The sequence below is a fragment of the Tetrao urogallus genome, assembly GCF_951394365.1.
Source record: "Tetrao urogallus genome assembly, chromosome: 19".
Classification (NCBI taxonomy): Eukaryota; Metazoa; Chordata; class Aves; order Galliformes; family Phasianidae; genus Tetrao; species Tetrao urogallus.
Genome location: NC_136832.1, coordinates 5,391,724 through 5,415,739, shown reverse-complemented (window position 1 = coordinate 5,415,739; position 24,016 = coordinate 5,391,724). Strand labels below are relative to the sequence as shown.

At 41.8% G+C, this 24,016-nt stretch overlaps 1 protein-coding gene across 6 annotated transcripts in view; it reads right to left on the bottom strand.

The window, feature by feature from the left end:
• Positions 1 to 24,016, bottom strand: part of SPTAN1 (spectrin alpha, non-erythrocytic 1) — a gene marked incomplete at its 5' end in the record, with an annotated part of 43,520 nt that overhangs the window by 2,708 nt on the left and 16,796 nt on the right. The window contains 34 exons of one of the 6 annotated variants that reach the window (XM_079544879.1): positions 186 to 240; positions 1,391 to 1,453; positions 4,110 to 4,261; positions 4,717 to 5,013; positions 5,271 to 5,480; positions 5,643 to 5,719; positions 5,950 to 6,109; positions 6,402 to 6,500; positions 6,625 to 6,757; positions 7,256 to 7,377; positions 7,534 to 7,654; positions 8,433 to 8,641; positions 9,219 to 9,323; positions 9,555 to 9,692; positions 10,049 to 10,180; positions 11,883 to 11,897; positions 12,375 to 12,537; positions 12,673 to 12,776; positions 13,264 to 13,410; positions 13,529 to 13,726; positions 13,861 to 13,960; positions 14,133 to 14,314; positions 14,432 to 14,576; positions 14,955 to 15,046; positions 15,664 to 15,711; positions 16,734 to 16,769; positions 17,103 to 17,126; positions 17,654 to 17,758; positions 18,769 to 18,967; positions 20,474 to 20,533; positions 21,797 to 21,945; positions 22,405 to 22,539; positions 22,939 to 23,031; positions 23,736 to 23,953. In XM_079544879.1, coding sequence (XP_079401005.1) covers positions 186 to 240; positions 1,391 to 1,453; positions 4,110 to 4,261; positions 4,717 to 5,013; positions 5,271 to 5,480; positions 5,643 to 5,719; positions 5,950 to 6,109; positions 6,402 to 6,500; positions 6,625 to 6,757; positions 7,256 to 7,377; positions 7,534 to 7,654; positions 8,433 to 8,641; positions 9,219 to 9,323; positions 9,555 to 9,692; positions 10,049 to 10,180; positions 11,883 to 11,897; positions 12,375 to 12,537; positions 12,673 to 12,776; positions 13,264 to 13,410; positions 13,529 to 13,726; positions 13,861 to 13,960; positions 14,133 to 14,314; positions 14,432 to 14,576; positions 14,955 to 15,046; positions 15,664 to 15,711; positions 16,734 to 16,769; positions 17,103 to 17,126; positions 17,654 to 17,758; positions 18,769 to 18,967; positions 20,474 to 20,533; positions 21,797 to 21,945; positions 22,405 to 22,539; positions 22,939 to 23,031; positions 23,736 to 23,953 — 4,286 coding nt within the window. The remainder of the gene's footprint in view (positions 1 to 185; positions 241 to 1,390; positions 1,454 to 4,109; positions 4,262 to 4,716; positions 5,014 to 5,270; positions 5,481 to 5,642; positions 5,720 to 5,949; positions 6,110 to 6,401; positions 6,501 to 6,624; positions 6,758 to 7,255; positions 7,378 to 7,533; positions 7,655 to 8,432; positions 8,642 to 9,218; positions 9,324 to 9,554; positions 9,693 to 10,048; positions 10,181 to 11,882; positions 11,898 to 12,374; positions 12,538 to 12,672; positions 12,777 to 13,263; positions 13,411 to 13,528; positions 13,727 to 13,860; positions 13,961 to 14,132; positions 14,315 to 14,431; positions 14,577 to 14,954; positions 15,047 to 15,663; positions 15,712 to 16,733; positions 16,770 to 17,102; positions 17,127 to 17,653; positions 17,759 to 18,768; positions 18,968 to 20,473; positions 20,534 to 21,796; positions 21,946 to 22,404; positions 22,540 to 22,938; positions 23,032 to 23,735; positions 23,954 to 24,016) is intronic. The other 5 variants (XM_079544880.1, XM_079544883.1, XM_079544881.1 and 2 more) reach the window with 5 other exon arrangements.

The following is a 24,016-nucleotide window of genomic DNA, read 5'->3' as shown; positions in this document are numbered from 1 at the left end:
GCATTGGGGTATTGTTTAATGCCCTGGGATATGAGCAGACATCAGATAAAGGTTTCTTCAGTATTCAAAACATACAAAAATCAAGTAAGATTTTACCATATAATTGCATGCACTTTCATTCCCGCCCCATGTTTCTGAGTTACCACTTGGGGAAGGTGCTTTACAGACAGGTGAGCATTGCTTACTTTAGTAGCTTCCAGCTGGGATTCCAGTGTTCCCGACTCCTCCACCATACAGGACCTAGGTACAGAATTACAGTGAGACACAGCACTTCTCCCATAAAAATGGCAGGTGGGGCTTGAAATTAACAGTCCTTCCTTACAAAGCCTTACAGCAGTATTGTTCTGCAAATATTTCAATGCTGGGTTTGTGTTTCATTTATTCTGACTCACTATTTCAGGCAGACACATTACATCTTGTTTAATTCTCATTTCTTTATACGGTTAATTTCTAGCCCCATTTGAAAGGCAGCACGATCAGCAGTCACACTTCATGCCAAATCCACAGCACCCGCTTTGCTGGGCCTCATGAAATTAGAAACTTGGTGCAGTCCCACCCCGCTCCGCCGTGCCCAGCACACACACACACCAACCACGAGGGATTCACTGAGATGGGCTGCATTGGAGCTCTATAGAGGTGTGTTATTGGGGATCAAACAGGGAGAAGAGACCTCTTGAGAACTGCTGGTTTGGTTGGAAAGCACAGCACAATCACTGCAGAAAAACCCTGGAGCTCCCCTATGTAGGCTGATGGAGAGGTGCCTTCCTGCCCCATCCCTCCCAGCACCTGCAGGAACTGAGGCAGTGCTGCTCCATTCGGTGCCGGTTCCATGCAGCCTCACCCTCACACACCAGGATCCCCACTGCAGGGATGTCTCCAGCATCACTTTGTAGGGACAGCTAAGGAACGTCTCTGGTTGCTGCCCTCCTCCCCCCCAGGATCCTAAGCAGCCCTCAAGCTGCAGCACTCAGGGACCTCCATCCTCCCACTGACGGTGGGAGCTCATGCTGACAGAGCTGTGTGCGGACAGCCCACCTGGGTGTGCCATGCTTCTGACTGGTACTGAGGGGCCTGGCAGTAACTGCAGCTTCTCTAAAGTCTACCCTACATGCTTTTGAGGAGGGGACTGCAAGTGCTGGATTGCTCTGTAGCCACGGAAACACCCTGAACATGTGGGTGCTTCCCACCAGCAGGGTTAAAGCCAGACTCAGTGCACATCCAGAGCCCTGAGCAGGAAGCTGGGAGCCAACCACGGGAGGGACGCCCTGCAGGGAACACACCTCCAAGCATCTCTAAGCTGTGACAGTTAGTTGGAAGGAAAGCGAGCCTTGGAATTAAAGGGTGCATTTGAAAACCAAAGTGAGGTAAGAAAATAAAGAGGAAAAAAAACCTTCCAGATAGATCATCCCCAACTTCATACTGATAGACACGAATGACACGACGATAGGCTATGCTAATCGAAGAAAAGAAACCAGGTAAATTCCAAAAAAGAAGAAGAAAGAACAGTGGACAGAACACTGCACCCAAACACGGCCACTGCAGCATCACCACCCTGCAGCAAACAGAAGCCATTACTTATGAAATAAACAAATCCAGAAGCTGGTTGCACACACAGGAAACTAACTGGTTATTTTTGTGTAAATCACACAAAAAGGAGAAACGCTAGGATAAAGAAATGCATTTTGCAGTTAAGCTCATCTACAGGTTCTACAAAGGCGTTCGTTCCACGCTCTGCTGGGCTCCCCTCTCCCACGCAGCACCACGTGCACACAGCCACCACCACCACAACTGCTGCCTGCAGGACCTCTCTGCTGCCCTGGAACCCCTCTGGAGCTCTGCTTTCCCTCTTGCCAAGGCAGGCCAGGCACAGCCGAGGGCTCTCTGAGCTCAGCCTGTGTTTGTAACTCATTCACACAGAATTAAGGACCGACTCTGCCTTGTGTATCAGAAGCCTTCTGGTAATTTGTTCAACAAAAGCTCTTGGCATGGTGATCTCCAGCCCTGGCCCGGTGGCTTTGAGTAAATGGCCCCTTTCTGTCAGCTCATTCTTGGATACAAGAACTCATCTACTACACCAATTTACAAAGGAGCAGAGAATTCAGTTTCCGTTCCAGGAAAATCTGCTCGGTTCCATTAAACTGTTCAGCAAAAATGGGGCAAACTATTTTTTCTCTGGCAGGAACAGCAGAACAAGACACTGTAGTCATTACAGAGCACATAAGCAGCAGTTATCTGCGAAGAATTCCACCCTTTTATTATGAAAAGCCATTTATCTTTGGAAGAAAGGCCCCTGCCTCCTCTCCAGCCCTTTGCACAGGGCCGACAGCCTCTGCGCCAGGCCCATGCAGTGTTTGTTAACATTTTACACTATGTCTTGTTACAGAGCTTCTATTGTGTTGCAGTTTTTTTAATACTGAAGAAATGTAAATGGGCAGACACACTCTGGGAGGTTTTGGCAGTCTGAAGACACTTAAAGATTGTATTGTTTCCTTGCCACTTCCTGACAAATCACCAACCAGCATCTTCATTGGGGGATGCAGGACAGGAGCTCAGACTGCAGGCATCCGGCTGCCAGCCAACCTGGGTGGGTCTCTGTGTTCCTGCTGAAGGTTTTCTTTTCTGCTATCAAGAACAAAATCTCGGCAGGGTAAGCACCTCTTCCACAGTACGGCCAACCACAGACCAAGAAGCTCACGTTTGTGTGTTATGAAGTCTTAAAGACAAGTAATTTCAGCAAAGCCTCTTTGCAGGAACACGTCTTCCTCCTCCCAGAACAAAACAGTCCACACTGTGGGGCTTTAATCGTTCAGAGAACAGTTACAGCAGAAAATCCGTTCTGCTAAGCAGATCTCTGACTATCGGAAAACTGTTTTAAAAGCCATGTGAAGATGATCATTCTGTACCTTCCCACATCTCAGAGTGAGAGCCTTTCCTTGTGTGAGCACTCAGACAAAGGAAGAGCAATCTGATGCAGGACCTGACCTAGCAGCTGGCAGCCCAGCTAATGGCAGGGGGGGACCTGATGGTCCTCATGGTTTCCTCCAACCTGAGCTGTTCTATGATTCTGTGAACAGGAATTAGCACTTCCACAGGATGCCAGTGGCTTCCCACTCATAACTTCCTCTGCTTTTATTAGGAAATAGTTATGGTTTTTACTGGTTTATTTGTAATCCACTCCAAACTCTTGTTTCCTGTGCACCTCAGCTAGATTGCTCTTTTCAAATAAAAGGGGTTTTGGTGTGGCTTTCACAAGCAACACAGTGACAGAAGAAATCACACAGACAGAGCAGAACACATCACCATATTTTGAAAGATATAAAATTCAATACTAACCCATCTAGCAGGTAAGTCCTGTGGAATGTGAAGATCCAAACATCAGGCAGCAGGACAGAGACAAGACAGTAAGAGAGGGACAGATTTGGGTGGGAAGTAAACATCAAAAAGTTAAATCATTTAAATTTCAGTATTTCATGAAGACACATACAGAACTATTTGTAAACACACAGAGACAGAGAATCACAGGATTAAATGAAAACAGAACTCACCACACAGAACTGGCTAACAGCTCTGTCCCCTGTTTTCTAGAAACATGCTCTTCAGTTCTCTTCAGTTCTCAACCCTGAGATCTTTTATTTCTACAACATATGTTTAATATCTGCTCTCTCTCCCCCAGCATGGATATAATCAGACAGCTCCCCAGAGAAGTGCTTGCCTTCAGGTTCTTTTCACAATTTCTTTCCCTGTTGAAGTCCTAGTGAGATTCCTAATGTACCAGTGAACAAAGAGGCATTAACAGAAATGCCAGGAGCACTTCCTGCAGGCTGCTCCAGCTGTCTGCTCCCCACCCCTTTCAGCTGTCCTGCAGGCTAGTTCAGGAATAACTGGACGAGAGTCAAGTCCTGGATACCTGGTATCACTACAGAAACATGAATTCAGAAGCAGGATCACTGCTATAACCTGGGGTTTAGAGCTTTCTCTTCCCGTGGCTAATGGGGCTTCCCTCAAATCCCAGCTGTAGGAAATGAACAAATTCTCAATAGCTGCTTTTCAGGACACATTTACAACTTAGATGGACTAAGCAGACGTAAGATAGATACAATTAGCTGCACAATTCTCTAAGAGTTGCTCCTGGAAAGAGCAAACTATACCTTGTCTCCTGAATCCACTGGTGGAAGGCATTAGCATGTTGAGCAAACTCCTGGCGCAGCTTGTCATTTTCTTCCTGCCTTCGCTGCTCCTTCTGCAGCTCCAATTCACGCTCCTGAGGAACAAACAAACACAGTTTCAAACAGGAAAATAGGTGGGTGGCTTTATCTTGTAACAGCATAACCAGCAGTGCATTCGAGCACAAATCTAGAAGGCTGAGGACTCAAAAAGTGTCCTCCATAACTAACCGAGGTTAAGACCACAGTGCAGAACATTCCAACCAAATCCTTGAGAATTAGAACTGATGCAACCATTACTCGACTGTATAGCCTGAATGTGAAACTTCCTCTACAGTCAGGATTGAGGGACAAGTGCTTTGTCTCCAGAGAGCGAAACATCACTGAAAATCTGAACAACAGCACAAGCTAACGGATGCTTTTCTTTGCTCCCCAAATTTGAGAGATTTCCACTTTTAGTACTGTGACAAACTTTTGTATTGATTATCTGGCAGACAAATTCCAAGGAAGACTCGCAAGGTCATAGGCTATGAGGAGCAGCTCTCCAACTTGCCTTGATAATTTTCTGCAGATTCCTCCAAGTTTCTTCAAGAGCCTCCATAGTAAACCAAGTGTACGGGTTGGAGGCTACACGGAAGCTCTTGATCTGGCGATCGAGCTCTGCCAGCTGGTTGAAGTCAGCTTGGGCCGAGCTCAGTGACGAACGGAACGCATCGTGGGCTTCTCGCAGTGCTTTGATTTCTTCCAGAGAATTGCAGCGCACAGGATCCGTCAGGTCCTCTTCAGCATTCTCAAACCAGCTGTTGAAGGCAGAGGCTTTCTTGGCGAAGGTCAGGAAGAGATCCTCAACCTTGAAAAGAGAAAAGAAACTGGCTGTTCAGTTCTGTAATGCAAATATTCTGTACGAGATTATCTAAAGTTAACAAGCTCAAGTAATAGTTTGCCTTTATTACTCATTCCTTGCAAGTATATAAAAACTTTTAAGTCCTCTGGATCTCCATAATCATTAGCTGCAAATAAGAACGCTGCCCAAGTGCCGAGTCTTGTGCTGCTTTTCCTCCAAAAAGAACAATCAAATTTTTGTAGCTCCAAGGTTTGGTGACTCACCTTTCTGAAGTGCTCCTGAGCCTCCAAGAGTTTCTTTTTCCTGGCTGCAGAATTAGCAAGTAGCTGATTCCAGCGTTTCATCAAGGAAGCGTGCCGAGCCTCAATGGCCTTTGATTGGATATGTTTGGCTGCCAGTAGCTGGTCTTTCAGAGCAGTGATGTTTGCAATTCCCTCCTGCTGGAAAGCCTGAAGTCCAGCGTCAAAAGTTTCCTGAAGCATTAAAGAAAGAAATATTTCACATAGAAATATATGCAAGATTATATAAGAATTGTTAAATAAAAATAGAATATGTGAATACCAAAATCTGGTATTACAGAAGCGTTGACCTGTTTCCTTGATCACTTTCAGATGGAAGGCAGCATCAGCACTAACCTGTTTGGTGAGCAGTGTTTGCACAGAGGAGAGGTCACGGCCATAGTCATCTGTCTTCAGACTGTTTTCCTTCTCACCTGGAAAACGAAGCACATTCAGTAAAGATGAAAACACCTCTGTCTCAAATTCTCCCTCAGTTCCAAATTCTGGTCTAACAATGATCTCACAAGCATCTATCAGGTATAATACTGCTCATTCCTTCGGGTTTATGTCTGCTTACTCTAACAAAGTACAAAGCTACACGTTGAGAAATGGAGGTGCATCAGTTTCTTTGTGATAGCACACTGTGCTCCAACACAGACCATACCTATCCATGACTCCACCACGTCTGCTTTCCAGTTGAACTGGAGGAAGGCAGAATTCTCATCCAATTTGGCTTTCCTCTGAGCTGCAGCTTTCTCCAGATCTGACACCTTGCCCTTCAGGCCCTTCATCTTAGCAGTTATGTTCTCCACATGGTGATTGTTCTACATATCAGGAAAAAAACAACAGCAACCTTTAAGGTCTTCCAAGGCATCCAGCAAGTGGGTGACAGAGCAAGGATTTTAGCCAAAAGACTTGATTCTCAATGTACAACACGAGCATGAAACAGCTCTGAAACTGGTTAACACCAATAGCTTGGTCAGCTGCAAAAAAACTGAATAGAACTCTTTTCAAAGAGATGACAAATCAGTCCCAAGAGCAGAGTAAGTCTCCTTTGACATGAAGATGTCCTGGGCAGCTTTTGAAAGCTTTGTTTTTTTACCAGCTTCTGCTCACCTTTTTAATGAGATCCTCTCCATTAGCACAAACATCATTCACTCTGTCTTTGTGGACAGTAAAGTCAGTCTCAAATGCTTCATGCTTTTTCAGCAAGCCCTGCAAATACAAAAATAAATCAAAAAACTTCCATATTTGAAAACAAACAGTTACAGCAAAGGTTCACAATGTTCTCATCAGTGATGCAATGAAATCACCCAAGAGCCAACAACTTCCTTCATACCTGGATAGCAGCAAGTGTGTCTCCATAATCCTCACTGGCTACCAATGTCATTTTCTCGTTGATCCATGCTTCCTCTTCCTCAACATTTGCTACAAACTGCTGGTACTCCAGGGACTCCTCCAGACGCTGCCCCCTGCATGGGTAAAGAAAGGTAAAATTAGCTGCAGTGTTACTCTACAGCTTTTAGATATCAGAAACGAATACACAAGCAGCTGCAAACCTAAGAATGTACAGAGATTGAAAGCCAACAAACTCACTCTCACTTCTTTCTCCTAGGCCTCAAAACCTGCAGCTACTGAAGGACTGAAAGGACTCTCTCCCAACAGCTTCCATTCAGAAAAACATCCTGCTAGGGGACTTAGCTCAATTAATTTCAAGTCTCTGGTTTTCAGCTGGTGCAAGGAAAGACTGATTGCAGCACAACTTCAAGAAAAGAAACAAAAAAACCTACCTGTCACGTTGCTGTTGAGAACTATTATCACTAAAACTCTTCCCAGTAGTTTCATAGAACCTATTCCATGATACTATTGACTAACTAACCATATCTAAAAACCTGAAATTCAGTACATCTGGTCCTTACAAGCCCATGTAAGTGCTTTATTTAAATTGTGTGTTACAACGTCTCACACACCGAGCAGCTGCCAGCTGTTTTAGCTCTTTCCAATGGTCCACAAACTGAGCCAGTCTCTGCTGTATCTCCTCCTTCCCAATCGTGTTATCATCTGAAAGCTTCTTGCCAGTGTCTAGAACACCCTGCAAAGCAGAGAAACAGATAATTAATAAAGTATCTTTCCTTAGGCACTCCATCTGCATGCTTACAAAATAATTACTTGCTTTCATATTTGCTGCAAAGAATGACAAAGAATGGCATTCTTTATAAAGCAATCTGTCAAGGGGAGAGGTACTCACCTGGATAGCAGGTTCATGGGCAGCTAATTCTGCTTCCAAGCGCTTATGTTTCTTCCTGAGGTTCTGCACACCAGTCAGGTCTCTGCCATAGTCCTCTGAGCTCACCAACAGTTTCTTCTCTCTAAAATCACGAGAGAAGAAATAGAAAATTTGAGAACTACTTGCACAGATCAAATCTCACAAAAGAAAAGAAAAAAATCACTGCAAATAAGGAAACGCTCTTTGCAACACAAGTCTTAGTGCTGTGCATGAGGTATCATCAAACAGCAGCTGGCTCCTGACACACAAAAGGAAAATGAGTAGGGAGAAGAAAGGAAAGGCAGAGGGTCTATCATTTCTCTACGAAGGAGAGCTTATCTGCACTGCTTTCTAAGATAGCTGCATTTCAAGAAGTTTACCTGCTGTTGTTCAATTGCTATTTTTAATTTTCCACAAGCAAGACAACAGAATTAGTCTAATGATTTCTATGAAGTTCACTTCCTTCAGGGAACTAACACCTGCAGAAAGGGCATTAAGTTCACTACTACAACTGGCTAGACCAACAACAGAAGAATTACTTCAGACTGAAAAAGTAAGGTCTGAGTTTCTTCTGCGAGCTTTCCCAAAGAAGATTAGTCAAATTGCAGCTATCTGGTTCAAGGCTAATAGAGTGCTTCTTCTTCCAGCACAGACTTTTCCCTCCTGCAGTCAGACCACAGAGCACTGCAGATAAGAAGCCACACCCAAACTGGAGCAGAAGTCATTTTTAACACAGTTTTCCTTGACTGGAAGGCAAAGGTGACTCCTTGTAGAGACACGTTACTTGTGTTATAGAACCATACTACAGACTGCACACTGCTGGCAAGCTGACAGTAAGCACGTGCTCTGATGGCAGAGCCTCTAACTTTCAGAACACGCACTTGATCCAGGACTCCTCATCATCCATGTCACGGAAGAACTGATGCAGGCGGTGGGACTCGTTCAGCTTGGCGCGGCGGGCGGCTGCCATGCTCTTGATCCTCTGGAAGCGCCCGTTTATTGTTTCACGTTTATCCTTTACTTGGGAGGTATCGAAAGCACTGCTGGTCATCAAACTGTCAGCCTGGCTGTTCAGGTCCTTCAGCCGATCCTGGAAACGTGGAGAAAAGAGGCGTAAGATTGTAAGATTGTCTCGTCATGATTTCTGTACTGACATAAACATAGAAATCTAACTACTGTGCAGAGCCACACGTGAAGAAAACACGTTTCAGTGCATGACTGCAGCACTGAAGCAGTACATGCAGAGTTTGCCAATTACTGTGATTTTAATCTGGGGAAGAGGAGGCTGAGGGGAGACCTTGCTGTCTTCAAACACCTGAAAGGTGATTGCAGCGAGAGCAGGGTTGGTCTCTTCTCGCTGGTGGCAGGACGAGGGGAAATGGCCTTAAATTACACCAGGGTAAGTTTAGGTTGGATATCAGGAAAAACTTCTCTACAGAAAGGGTTGTTAAGTACTGCAATGGGCTCCCCAGGAAGTGGTTGAGTCACCATCCCTGGATGTGTTTAAAAACCATCTGGATGTGGTGCTCAGGGACATGATTTAGCAGAGGGTTGTCAGTTAGGGTAACATGGTTAGTTTGAGGTTGATGATCTTTAAGGTCTTTTCTAATATGAGCAGTTCTATGATTGTATGATTTATATTCCAAAACTAATAGAAAAAGCAATACTTCATGAGCAGATATATCAGCTTCCAGTAATTGGTGCTTCTTCAGAAGGTTGTTAACTGATGCCAAGTCCTTCCCATAGTCTTCAGATGCCAACAAAGCTTCCACCTAGGGGTGGGGAAGGAAAAAGGGAACAAAGAATGAGCCGTGTCGTATTTTCACAGAACTCTTGAAATTATACTGCCTTTAAAATTATACAAATTATTTCCTTAACTTTCTGCAGAGAGGATAAACCTCTGTCTCATCACCTGTTTAATTTCGTAGAATTCAAGGCAATCACACTCCTCCTCACTTTGTTTACAAATAATGTAAAACACATTCACCACTTCAATAAGTTACCTCTGAAAGCCAGAAATCAAAGTCCTTGATGCCGGTATTGAAATTCTGCTGTTTATTAGCTTCTTTCAGTTTCTGGCTCTTCTCTGCTGACTTCTGAACAAGGAACTGCCATTGGTCAGCCAGGGCAGCCAGCCGTGCCTGTTGTAAAATGGAGAGGACAAATGCTACAAATGAAAAATGCAAGTTTTGATAAATGCAGCAGCTGAATAAGGCACGAGTTTGGCTGCCGATTCCACGCATACAAACTACACAGTAACTACTGAATGCTGCCTAGCTAGAATTCAGTTCAACATTCACATCCTTGTTACAGGATCCAAAAGGTTCTCTCTCTCAAAAGTGAAGTAAAATGACTGTTCCTATTTCTACTGCATAGCTGAAATAGAAACATTTCTATAAAACAAGATTTGATTGCAATGCTTGTTTTTCTCACCAGTTACCCAAACACTTCAAAGCTGAAAGTAAGCAGATATTCTAAGTGGATTTGTTGTGCTTACCTTCACAGCATCCTCACTGCCAGCACACGCTCCTCTTTCAATCAGGGAGTTCCCCATATCAATGACTCCACGAATCCGATCTGCGTTGGCATGGAGCTCAGCTTCAAAGGCTTGGTGCTTCTGGTGCTTGCTCTGCACGTGAGAAAAAGCACAGCTGTCAGAAACTGGACAAAGGGCTCCTACATTGTTCTCATGGGCCGAGAGCAGAGCATGGCTGTTGTCTACAGTCTGACCTAAAGAAGTTCTCCCTCAGTAAGAATCCTCTTATCGATCTGGGTAAGCATCAAGCTTTGACATAGCAAAACTTCCAGTGAGCTGATGTAGGTAACTCAGGCAATGTCCTCTGCATTTGACAGATGCCAGTAACGTTCCTTGCACTAACCCTCACTGTTCCTGGGTAAAGCTTTCTCCTGTACAGCGCCATCATCTCCAAAAAGCAGCAATTATACAAACTCTCAGCATAAACATAAAAATAGACAATCCTTTCTACTCCTACAGAAATTTGCAAAGCTACTATTTCTATTCCTAACCTACAGACAGCTAACAGAAACCACTGCTGCCATCTGACTTATGCATTCTGACATCATTCAGTCATACATGATCACACTATACATTAAAATCCAGGATTAGCAACCAAAAACTCTTATGAATCTAACTAGAAAGTATTGATTTTAAAAAGTTTTTCTGATTTGAGAGCACCATGAGAACAACAGGAGCCTCGAAGTGGGAGGAAACACACAGATGTCTCCCATATATGCATGATAGATCCACCCACCAGAAAGAGAAGAATAGCACAAAAATGACACAACAGAATTTAAGAGTATTAACTGGAAATGCTAGTAGCATTGGACATGGGTATGCAATGCCCTGAGAGAATGGAATGAAAGGAGATGTTAGCCTAGAAGTAGATGAAAAAAACTACAGTGTTGGCATGAGAGATTCTGCATGAACTGCTTTATTTTGGAAGCTGACAGTCCTGACTGCTGAGATTATAGGAATATATCCTTCAAAGCAACATTTACCAACAAGTAAAACTCAATTTAAGAGCTGCCAATTGCACACCTTCATATAATTACCATGACAACAAATCCAAGATGAGCATTTGCTTTAATATGAATTTTTTTTTTTCAAATAAGGAAAAGGATCCCTAATGTACCACAGCCTAAAGAAACAATTATTCTCTCCTTCTTTAGTCCAGTTCCTCCCCTCTCTTTGTTGTCTTCTCCTTTCGTATAACCCCATAGCTTTCCATGTGGTACACAGCTTTTTCCAGAGAGTTACTTCTATATTATTCTCTTCTACTTCTCTTGCAGCTACTGCCACAAGAGCTAAGCACTTCAGGTCTACCAGTTTTATTAAATCCTCCATCTTCAACATTTGATGTTGAAAAACTAAGGTAACAGAGCTGATGTTTTGTATCATGGGTTTTGTATCATCACCACTGCAGATGCAGAAAGGATGACAGGGCTAGCAGGCAGACTTCTGAAAAAGGAGGCTACCTACTTCTCCACGAGCAAACTCCTACAGAGAAACAAACAAACAAAAATCCCCACCCAACACCCTGCATCCCTTATGCATCACAAATTAAACAGATCATGCAGAACACCTGCAAAACAAATACAGAAATAAATGATGCTGTATATGCATTAACAGAAAAGCCACATCCATAACATGAAGACCGACAGCTGCACCTGAATGAAGGTCAATAACTAAGAGAAAACAAAGAGACTGCATGAACTGATGGATGGAGCAACAAACTGCAACCAGACCTTGTGCTCACATATAAGCTGTACAAAGAAAAATTCACATACCAGGGCTAGTCCAAACTACTTACCAGCAGTTTGGAAAGCTATAAAACAGATTGAGAGAAGAAGTAGTTCAGTGCACTCATACTACTTCATAACCAGCATTTCAACATAGGAGGTAACTGTAATTAGTCCTTAACACTGAAGAACAAATAAGACTTTGTATTTCAGAATGTAAGGTGGAGATAAGACCCAAGAACTTAGTTTCATTATTCTGTTAGGAGAAAAACAGAATAGCTACTCAGCTATTCACCTTCAGGAAGCCTGCTGCTGCAGATATCTTATTCTTATATACATATCTTATTCATTACATACATCAATGATTACTAAGAGACTTCTAGATTGGTCCTCTTTTTATGCATAACAAAATTTCCATTTTCTCTTTGTTAGAGGAAGATCCAACATGGTGCATCATTCTCTCTCACTGAACATGAATTCCTCTGAACATATTCTTTCAAAACGGAGCGCTCTTTGTGAACCTAAATACCTCCTTATGTTCCTAAGCTGAGAATCATACTCACCTGGATGTTTGTGGGATCCTTATATGACTCATCACTTGCAGTTTGAAGCTTTTCACTGATCCAAGCTTCTATTTCATCAACATCACGACTGAACTGTTGGAGGGTCTGAGATTCTCCCAGCTTAGATCTCTTCTCAATCATCTGAGCTTTCAGACGACGCCACCTGTATGCAATTAAATACAGCACAGAATGAAAAAACAGGGCTGCACAAAGCATTGCATTTCACAGCTTAACAGTGATGCCAAATGACACTCAGTCACAGCTGCATCCCATCTAACAAGGCAATCAATGTACCAACCTGTCCAGAACCTCATTGCGCCTGTTAGCAATGACTCCTTTTGCATAATGATCAGCAGCGATCAGTTGGTCAGCAAAAGACTGCAAGACAGCAATTTTCTCTTCCTGTTCAAAAGAGAAGCCATCAATTAGGAGAACTGCGGTACTTCAAACAACATCAAGTGTTGAGCAGGGTCTGGAATGGAGTTTTTTTCCCATTAAGGATGACTATCTTCTACAGGACTGGAAAGATCAACTTCACAAGAGCTTCCACCTGCAGCATTTAGGAAAAGAGCATCTTCCTGACTTTTAGCAGTATGTAAATGTCAGCAGTTTTCTTCTCAAGAAACTGACAATACACCTTCCTCCATTGTAATAAGTAAGGAAATTTCAAGTCAATAAGAGATATATGCAAACTTTTGCCACTCTTCTTACAACTTATTTGTAGACAGTGAAATACACCTGTGCCTGCATAAGGCACTGCTAAACTGCAGCTGCAGATGCCAAATAGCTTTAGAATGAAGCTTGAGAAACCACATGTGGTAGTAATTCATTCTGTTAACAAACCACATCAGAAAAGATATCTTCTCTTCAATTCAGCTACGCCCCTCACCTGGACATTGATTGCCTTATCGAAATCTTCATGTTTCTTGATGAGCGCCTCCACGCTGTCTAACGAGTCTCCTTTATCTTCTGTATTTAGGAATGCCTCTCGGGCAGCCATCCAGTTTTCAGCTTGTTCACAATCCCGATGAAACAGCTGGGGAGGAAAAACTCCAAAGTATGAGACAGACAGACCATGAACATCACTCATCATTGTGAATGAATACATATTTAAAGAAGGAATGATCTTTCCTTTTAAAAATGCAGCAGGGTACCTGTAGTTCTAAGCACTGGTCTAGCATCATTCTGCGCTGGACCCAGGCCTTCTCCAGGTCTGTCCGTTCTTGATCTAGAATATCCAGTTTCTCCTTAATCTCTGGGCTGGCATAGTGTCCACGAGCCAGAAGCTGCTGCCCAAACTGTTCAAATGCCTGAAAAGTGCCAGCCCGTGCATCTATTTCAGTGCGGTGCTCCTGCAAGGTACAGAGATTTGTTATTAAATAAAGGACAGAGCAGCAACTGATTAATTTTTGGAACTGTAAGTGAAAAGTGTCAGAAAAACAAACACCTATTGATCTTTGATACTCACTTATTATCTTTCACATACCTGATGCCTTTCCAACAGAGCTTCAGCTCCAGTCACATCTTTTGCAAGTTCATCTGAGGAGACCAGACCCCGGATTCCGTTGATCCAAGACATAAGGTCTCTGTGAGCACAGATTAATATAAAAATAATTCCCTTCCTCCACTAAAATAAGCCACAATAGGAAAAACAGTCCTTTTTCAACCCCTCCCATGAAATACTCCTCCGAAACCCTGAGTTAGAAGTACTCTTCTAGTAATAAAGCAGACAAACTGGGGAGAGGGAATGGACTCTACCTGAAATCACTGAGGAAACGCTGCAGGTCATGAGAATCTCCAAGCTTCTCTTTGCGCTGGTCAGCACGTTTTCCCAGACTACTCCAAGCTTGGTTCAACTCAGTACATTTTTCTTGAAGGTCTTCAGCTGATTCTGGATGTGACTGGATCAGACGCTGGGCAGTTTCACCAAGAGAATTCACCTAGAATAAAAAAAAAGGAAAATAAACACAAAGAACACAAAAATAATCCTTTCTATAGTGCAATAACCTCTACTAGATAAAGGGAAAGCTTCTGCATTTCCCACCCTCCATCCTCACCTTGTCTCCAAGAGCTGCCAAGTCTCTCTCAAAGCCTTCATGCTTGCGCTGCAGAGCCTGCACGCTGGCCAAGTCATGCCCATAGTTGTCAGTATTTAATGCTTGATTCTTCTCTTCTATCCACTCTTTTGTTTCATCAGCATCTCTGATTTGAGTGGAGGAAAAAAAGAGAATTAAAATGGAGGCCGTGCTAGGATCTCTGTTACCCACCACACCTTCTCTTTTTTAGAGATGCTCAAGTAGTTGATGGATCTCTTAAGCTGCAAGACCAAAGTGAACTCTGGCAAAATAGGACAGCAGTTCACATCTCCCAAACCCTCAGCAGTTCCATGTTCCATATTAAAAAGCTTTTCTTTTTCTAGTCAGTATATTTAAAAAAAAAAAACTCATTTTGCAGGTAGCCCAACTTCCACTGAACAAATTGAGGGCTGAAATATGACTTGTTAGGTCCTGCTTTCTTTTAGAACTCTTATAAATAAAGTATTTTACTGGAATAAGGTCAGATATGATATAAACATCCCACCTGTGGAACCTCTGGACTTCATGAGCACTGCCCAACAGCTGGCTTCGCTCCTCTGCCAACTGCTGCAGAGATCTCCAGCGTTCATTCAGTTCCTGGAATAACAACAAAAAAATAAAACCCCATACTGATACAGCAAACCACAGCTCTATAGCAATTCTGCATTAAGAAACTCTTGTATGGCACTGAAGCTTTAAGACAAACAGAAGAACTTACTCTCCAGCAAGTTTTGTTCACCATGCTTATCAACCTCTCTCATACTCTGCTGACATCTGTGAACATGCCAACCACACCTTCTCCATGTCCATACCCCAACAGGTAATTTTTCACAATTCTATTGAGAAAACTGACAGTAGTGCTGGAAGATGCTGATAAGAGCTACACCTGCATTATTCAGAGAATGCAAGCAATTTTTGTCAAGTATTCCATTTCAAATGAGAAGTTGAGACTGGACTTTCACTGAAAATGAAGGTTACTGTTTCTTCTTAATTCCAGAGGGAGTACAAATTCGATTAGTCTAGTTCAGAAGAATAATTTTAAGGGCTTCTCCTGACATGGGAGAACTTGAGAAGGAAATGCTATATGTTAAATAGTTTTCTTGATAAGTTTATTCAAAATGGCTTAGAAAACATAATGACAGACAGAGACTGTGGAAAGGAAGGTGAAATAGTTTCCAGCTTTTACATAAGGGCAGGAAAAGCTGTACTGTTACCTTGATTGAGTTAAACGTTGCCACTGTGTGTACCATCATACGTGCAGACTGTGTGAAAGGCAGAAATAAAAAAGTTGCATTAAAGTTGACTTCAATCAGAGCCAAAGTTAAACTGAAAGAAAATTGTTTATTAAAAAATTAAAAAATCCATCAATTGGCCTAAGTCAAAACCACAAACTTTGTAAAATACAGCTTTATGAAATACATGTAGGGCACAGAAAACAACAGTTATCTGTACAGTTTCACTTCTGATTGAAACAGCAATTAATTCAAACACTTCTAGAATACAGGATGACAATCAAAACTGGTGAAAGCTGATCAGAAAAATTATCACCAACTCTTTACAACACACAATCTCCTTTTATAATAAAAATAATGTTGGATAATGGTAAAAATATTCAGAATATTTTGATGCATCAGTAAACAGTGACAAAATACTGCATACAGACAACGTATTCCTTGCTGAAGGAACCTTGGCATTAGTGCCTTTGACTTCCAGGAATAAAAACATTTCCTTCCCCTTGATGTATTGCAATAAATAAATGTAATGCTAAGTGAATGGGGAGGATTTTACATCACTGGTCCTGGTAATACCTAAAAACAGTGGCATAACAACTATGATTTGCTTTGATAGTACGAATTCAAAACAAAAGGGAGTTCCCCTGCACAGGTCAAAATCAGACTGCCAGCAAATTCTCCATTGGGAATCCACTAAATGGAGAATTTTCACTTTGGCAATGAAGAGCAGTGCAGGATGACAACTTATCTGTACTGACAGAGAACTGGCATGTAAGTCTATGATGGCACATTCCTGCTTAATGCTCTGTGAGTTTTTTTAACACGCTTGCTGAAGTAAACAAGCAAAGTGAAGTGAAATTCATTAACCCTAAGTCAATACCAACTCAAAACACTGGTTGAGAGTAAGACACCTCTAAAGTCATTCTCTCCAATCTTAAAGAAAGAAAAATAAAAGGGGGGAGCTTATGAGAAGGTGTACAGTCTACTAAAAAAGCAAAAAAACCAAGAACGTGTGCTGTAGTTTTTGTTTTATCCTGGATTCAGCAACTTACCTTCCAAGGAGAGGCTGTCTTAGAATCAGTTTCATCCTGTTTAAAAATGTGAAGAAACAGCTTTAAATACAAAGCAAAACCTGAAACTACCAGAAAATGTTTAGAAATTGAGACATCTCTGTGTTCCATCCTTAACAGCATAAATCAATTTTTACAAACATGTATTTTTGTCATTTTGGGTTATCCTGCTCAGCACTGATTGGTGATGTGGAGTTCAATAGCCAGTCAATGAACAGATCGAAGGTGAGATAATCTTTCTACACCCACTCAAAATCACAAATGAGTTCCTTCATGCAAATGGATTGCAATCACAGCAGAACTTCTACATTCCAAACTGTCAAAAATTGCCACATGGAAATTAACACTTACTCTGGGCATCATTCCATAGACTTCCTGCAAAGGAAAGAAAAACAAAGTCTTGTCATTTCCTACCAAACAAATTGATATTTTCTCACAGAAAGAAAAATTCCACTGTTTTTCAGAAATGGAAGACAGAAGACATGCTTTGAAGCAGCTTCTTCTATTAATTGCCAGCATGTCACAAAGCCAACAGTGCTCTCACAACCTGTGTGTGCAATAGGAATGGGAGTTTGGCACTTATGTGAAGAAGCAAAGCTGATTCATGGAATCTCCCTGACGTTTAGTATTACCTTAAAGAAAATTCCAGTCATATTAAAAAGAAAATAAAGAAAAAGAAAAGAAGCTCTAGATGGTGCAACTTGCACTATTTCAAAAGAAACAATTCAAAGGTTACCCTTGTGATGGCCATACTGCAGAAGAAGCAGAGTATGTCTCTAATCAGACAATAAACAGTAACAGCCACAATGTTACAATGAAACACCAAGCAGGATAGACTAAAGAAAGGAAGGAAATATTTCACTTCTCAAGAGTATCAGACTAAGTCAGAAAAACAAGCAGACCTGGTGCTCCACTGCTTGCACTTCCTCGGCCATCAACCCTTCAGACTCCAGGTCGTTTGCAACCTTGTTTATATCCTTCAGTCGTGACTCGTTAGCTTTTAAATCCTGCAGAGAACAGTTACATTCACACATTAGCATTCACACTGGCCAAACACGTGGATCAAGTTGGAACACCAGGGGTGCTGAGAAGCAGTTTGATAACAGCAGGAATTCAGCACATTCAACCTTTCCAGTTATCAGTAAATGAAGAATGTGCTGAGGAACCCCAGCTATCAGTGCCAAGTATCAGCGTGTTAGAGAAACACACTGTCAGAGCTTTCCATACACAGTCTGCAATGGAATACATGTCTGAACTGTCAGGTACATAGCATTACCAACAAGAGATCAAAAGTTGTCCATACTGCTGTAGATAAGTCAACTAAAAAGCCAGTTTTAAGAAGTACTTTTACTAAAACACTGTCAGCCAAACAGACCAACAGAGACCTTTCCATCAGTAATAAAGGGAACCCAGTTAAAAAATGAACAAAAATAAACGGAGGAGAACTTGCATTTAAATGTTATTAGATGACACATTTTAGTTTCAACCATTAGCTTTAAAAACAAACAAACAAACAAACAAACAGACACTATCACAAATCCGATAACTGCTGTCATCTTCACACCTACACTATTAGGCTGGCTCAGGTTGTGTTAGCCAACTTGCAAGCTGTAAGGGTGATAACACACAGAGCTATCAGGTCACCAGCTTTTCCACTGTTGGAGTCAAGCACTGCTGCATTTAAGTATGCAGCGCCTTACCAAAGTGGACGGAACAAACGTGTGTGAAAAGAAATTCCTTCACCTCAAGCAAAGAAATACTAACAAGTGTTGCAAACACAAAGGGGAAAAAAATAAAATCAAAAGCCTATTGGCATTTTGAAGCAGAGAACTATTTCTGTATATCTTGTGAAATGCTCTACAGCTGAAAACAAAAACATATCTTTCCTTTCAACAACAACTAAAATATGGCTTAACTGAAGGTTATGTGTTGCACAAAATGGAATTCTTACAGAACTTGGTTGGTGCTTTTCTGCTATGCTCAGATATGAAGAATTAGCACACAGATTACAACATACCTTCTGAAAATCATCAAATTTCTTCTGTAGCACCTCCACCTGCTCCAAATCAGCACCCACTTCCTCGTTAGTGAGTGCAGCTTCCTTCTCATTGATCCACTGTTGAAGCTCATTAGCCTCACGGAACAGCATAAACTTTTTGCAGCTTTTCTCTAGCATGCCTTTACGTTTTTCCCCCAGCTCAAGAAGGGAATGATACCTGGAACAAGCAGAAAAGGCAGGCAGGAACAGTCAGACTGCATTGAGTAGAGTCACAGTCATTAAACAAATTCACGTAGCACCAAAGATGCTGGAAGTGCCTGCAATCTACACACTGCTACTCTACAGAATGACTTAGTAGTTCAGGATCAGGTAAATGCAAACTGTGCACATCTCTCCTTTATATAGGTAAGCACACTAAAATGAGGCCTCCCACATTTAATGCTTCAGCGGGCAAAGGCAAATCCAAACCACAGCTCATGGCTACAGCAGCACTACAGTGCAGGAATGACTGCACAGGATACACAAAGAAAAGAGCTAACTTTGTGAGAAATATTTTCCTAGAGTACATGAAGTCTGCCATCAGATTAAACCCGTTAACCTGACAGCTACTGGACACAAAATGTCTTACCTAGCTATGGTTCAGTGCAAAACCTGCTGTGTGGTTAAAAGAGATGTTATTTCTCTGATAACACAATTATATTCAACTAGAAAACACATTAAACTTGTTTTACATGTGCTGCTTGTATATATCTGTGGAATTACCAATGGTATCAGTGAAATTATTACTCATTTACCTTAGAGGTTTTACTCCACATTCATTCTGAAGTGCTTAAATTCGCTTGAACAAGCAGCTGAATCATGAAAGGCCAACATGAAAATACAGCAGCATCATTGTATTTAAGAGCACAAAACCTGATGTCTCCTGTTTGATTCCTGGCAAGATGTCAATTTTCAAAGATCCTGTGCTCAGAAAAGCCTCTAACACTGAGAGACAAACAAGGCTGCTCCCAGAAAGCCTTGACATCCTGGGCTGCAATGCCTGTACATCCAACTGATAAGCAGCAATAAGTCTCTCCAGTAGCTGAGACTTTGCAGTTTCCCATCTACCCTGAATTCACCACTGGATTTTAGGAACCAAGAACCTTTTGTAGTAAATGGCAGCATTCTAGTCTGACTTGCATGAGCTACTGCACGCAGGAAAACACTTTTCTAGAGCCTGACTCAACTGCGGATGTTTGCTTCAGCACAGTTTTAGGTACTGAGTACTTGCAAAGCTCATAAGAGGACCTGGGGCAAGATTCTACCAGAAGCAGACATTTATGTGATGTTATATATAAAACGGATACACCAAGCATATTTATTTATATAAACAAGTAATTCTACCTGCACCTCAGAAAATGTAATACACACTTTTTAAAGGAAACAGTCTAGATATCACTGAACCCTCACTGGGCAAATAAAATCAGTGTAATGGAAAATGACCCCATCACCAATCTAGCAGTGACGTGACCAACAGGACAAGCAGCTGGCAGGAGGGCTGGCTGTACACAACACACAAAACACACAGCTCGACACACTCATCTAAACTAAAAAAACACACGTTGCAGAAATTGCTTCCTTTGTGTCTCTTTGGAGCAGCTTTCCCAAAGAAAGAAAGAAACAAAGGGAATGAACAGTGACAGTATGGAGACAGCATGGTTTAGAAAGGGCTAATCCTACTCACAGTTCTTCGACCTGTTTCATACGCAGAGATACACTGCCGACTTCCTTAGTTATGAGAGTCCTGCACAGACAGAGGGAGCACAGCAAATGCATGCAAAAAATTAGTTAGATTAACCAAAATAATGAAAGCAGCAGCTCCATCCATGGGTCGTCTGTGGTAGGAGATGGTTAAAAGTTCACATTTAAATGGAGGAATTTAGATGTCATTAAGAAGCAAACAAAGCAAATCAGACCAGAGTGAAATTCATGGGAGGGAACCTCAGCAGTACAGTTGAACGCTCTCTATAAGGTCTCCTCATTTCCTGATCATTGTGCCATTTGATTTAAAACCAAAGGGTGGCCCCCACTCCTTTGCTCTCAAATAAGACACCTCTAACAGTTCTTAAAAGTTGCAGGCAAACCCACAGAATAGTTACACATTATTAAAATCCAGAGCCCTCCTTTGGTAAAATTGCTACAAATTGGTACAAATTACCTTATTAGCTTGATTTACTTTAAGTCCTAAAACTAAAACTTATTGAAAGACATTGTAATAACTAGTGACTCAAAACAACTGAGTAGAAAGACATTCTCATGTAGAGTAACTATGCAAACAGATGGGAGTGTGCATTGAACTGTCAGCTCTGGCTTCCAAGTGGCTTGATAAGAAGAGCTGGTAGCTCACAGCTATCACTGACAGCCCTTGCTTGAACTAATCTATAACTACCATTTGCCTCAGGAGGTCGTTACCAAGCAGTTGTGCAGTTTTCTGCATTTGCAAAGGCACGTGTGTTCCTCTTTAATAAAAGAGAAAGAAGGTAGGTTTTAACCCATGTGGTGGCACTGCATTTCAGGAAAAAACAATCCAACAAAACCAACAAGCTGGTGCTAAGAGAGCTGCAGCTCCTAAGGAGACATCTCCAGAGGCAGCCCTATAGGGAGGGTACTGTACTTTTGCAGCCAAATTTAAGAAAGCTTTTCAAAACAGATCACACATTAAGAAGTGACAGCTACAAATACAAGAGCTGCTTAGGACAGATATAACTCACAAACAAGTTTAAGTAGTTAGATACAACAACAAAAGGGACACGTATAATACTCAGGTCAGACAGTAAGTTGAGCTCAAGTGTCATGAATTTTACAGTCAAAAAAATGGAAAAAGCAACAGGAATATCTGGAATAAGAATGATTCAGTATGGTGCTCCCAGTAAAGGAGCCCCTCTGTTTTGCTCCAATTAATTATTCCCTAGCTGAAGTGGCATCCACCTAAACTTATGGCACATGTGAGACGAAGGCCAACCCAGCCAACACTGGGTGGTGTCATATCTCATTAGTCAGATCTTACTGGTTGTCAATTTGCTCCTGTCGCAGTGCTATGCTGCCTTGCTCTTCCAGAAGATTCTCTCGGGATGCAGACTGGGCAGGATCTAGTTTTTTCACATAGGCAGCTGGTACAAAGCCCTGACGATCATTAACTTCAACCTTCCACCAGTCCTGTGATGAGAAAATAAAAGCAACCACTGTGAGGCAAACACAAAGCGTTAAGTATGCTGAGCACCTGAATGGTGGCAAAGTTAGAGGTTTCTATTACTACCAGAAAACAAGAGTTTGTCCTTTCCATGGAGGTCATTTCAAACTGTCTCCTGTAGAAAGCCAAGTTTTGCTTTTACTTCTCTCCTTGTGTTTGGTCAGAAAATTCTTCAAATGAAAGGAAATAAGCTTTCCTGCAGACACACACCCTATAGCATACAGGGTTTATGACTTAGAAAAAGCTGGCAGCCAGAAGGGAGTCATAAGAGTGACATGAAGTATGCTAAAGTGCTAAATGGGAACACAGACTGAATGTGCAAATGCTTTAACTTCTTTGACAGAACAAAAAGAAAAAAAAACAAAACTCAACACACAAAACCAAGTAAGCCAAGCAGCTCAGCAACCTGGCAGGCAACAGCATACCTTGTTGGTGCTGTTGAGCAGGGTGAGAATATCTCCTTTTTTCATAGTCACCTCCCGAGGACTCTTCTCTTGGTAGTCATAGAGTGCCAGCACAAGCTCTTTTCCGGTTTCATCATCGGTGGGAGCAACTTGTTGCTAACAGGGAAGGCAACAGAAAAAAAATGAGTAAAGATACAGAAACTTTTGCACGGTTATTACAACCAAAGTAGTGATCCTAAAAAATACTTCAGCCTTAAAGGTACTGTAAATGCTCTGAAGTGATTCCTGTTGAAATAAACCCATCTGCAGCACAGATGGACTTATTTTAGGCATTCTCTGCCCTCAAACATTGGAAACATTGTTCTGTTTTCTTTCAATGTAACACAGCAGTTTGTTACAACTATAAAAAGCGATAACTAATCTTTTTTTTTTTTTTAATTAGAAAATTAGGCACAGTCTGCAGTAAGTTCTCAAAAGCAACTGCTGCTATGAAGCTCGGTCTTTAACTTCTGCTGACCCAAGAATTTCAGCAACATGATTAGCATCCTTCCTTACCCTGCAGGACTGGGCCTGTTCCCTTAATGCCTGTATGCTACTGCCGTAAGCAGAAAGATCAGACATCAAAGCTTCGTGCTTCTTCAGGAGAGCCTGAAATCAAATGATAAAAATGACATGTACACCAAGCCATTTTTACAAATGCTGTTTAGCTTAAAATATATTCTTGGGCTCCATATACAGGGAATGTGGGTTCTTCAGAGCTGCCAGACCTCCAACTCTCCTGAGAATAGCTACATCTATTTATTCACAGGCCTGATAGCTGCCTAAATGCTTCTAATCCTTTTGCTCCACCTTATCTCAGAAGCATTCTTTTCTTTTTACCAGGAAGGAGTATCAAATATTACTCCAGAAACAGAGGTAAGTTTGAAAGAATAGCTTTAAACTGCAGTTAATTTCAATGAAACATCAGTCAGCAGTGTCTGGCCACAGAAATACACTTGTATAGCAATTTCTGCATAAGAAAATACTTCAGAACTGTTGAAGTACTCGAAGCTAAACTCATACTGAAATACAACACTGCAGCAGGCAAGAGTTTACTGATATTTACCTCAGTATACCACACAAATTCTCTATATTATAGTGAATACATTGAACAGCAAAATGACACACACAGTAATAGCTAACATACAGGAAAAACAGCCATTGTACTTCAATTCTGAGTCAAAATTGAGCTTGACACAAAAACCTTCCACCCTTTTTTATGAGAATCCTAAAAGTAGCAGAGCTCCTTATTTTCTCTGCTACTGAACGAAGCCCTCACTCTGTTTATGCAAAAGTAATCCAGTGTCAAATACCTCAGCAGAGTCTTCATCCTTTCCATAGTCTGTGCTGCCTACAATGGGCTCCTTTTCCCTCATCCATGATTCTGCCTCGTTAGCATCAGCAAAATACTGCTGAGCTTGCAGAGAATCCTCTAGATCCTGTCGCCGCTGAGATGCCTTGGCTTTCAGAGAGTCCCATTTTTGGTTAAGTTCATTCAATTTGATCTTCACATCTTCAGCAGCAAAATGTCCTACAAAGGAAAAAGAGGAGACTGAAGGACTTAGAGACATAAGTAACAGAGACTAAAAGGTCA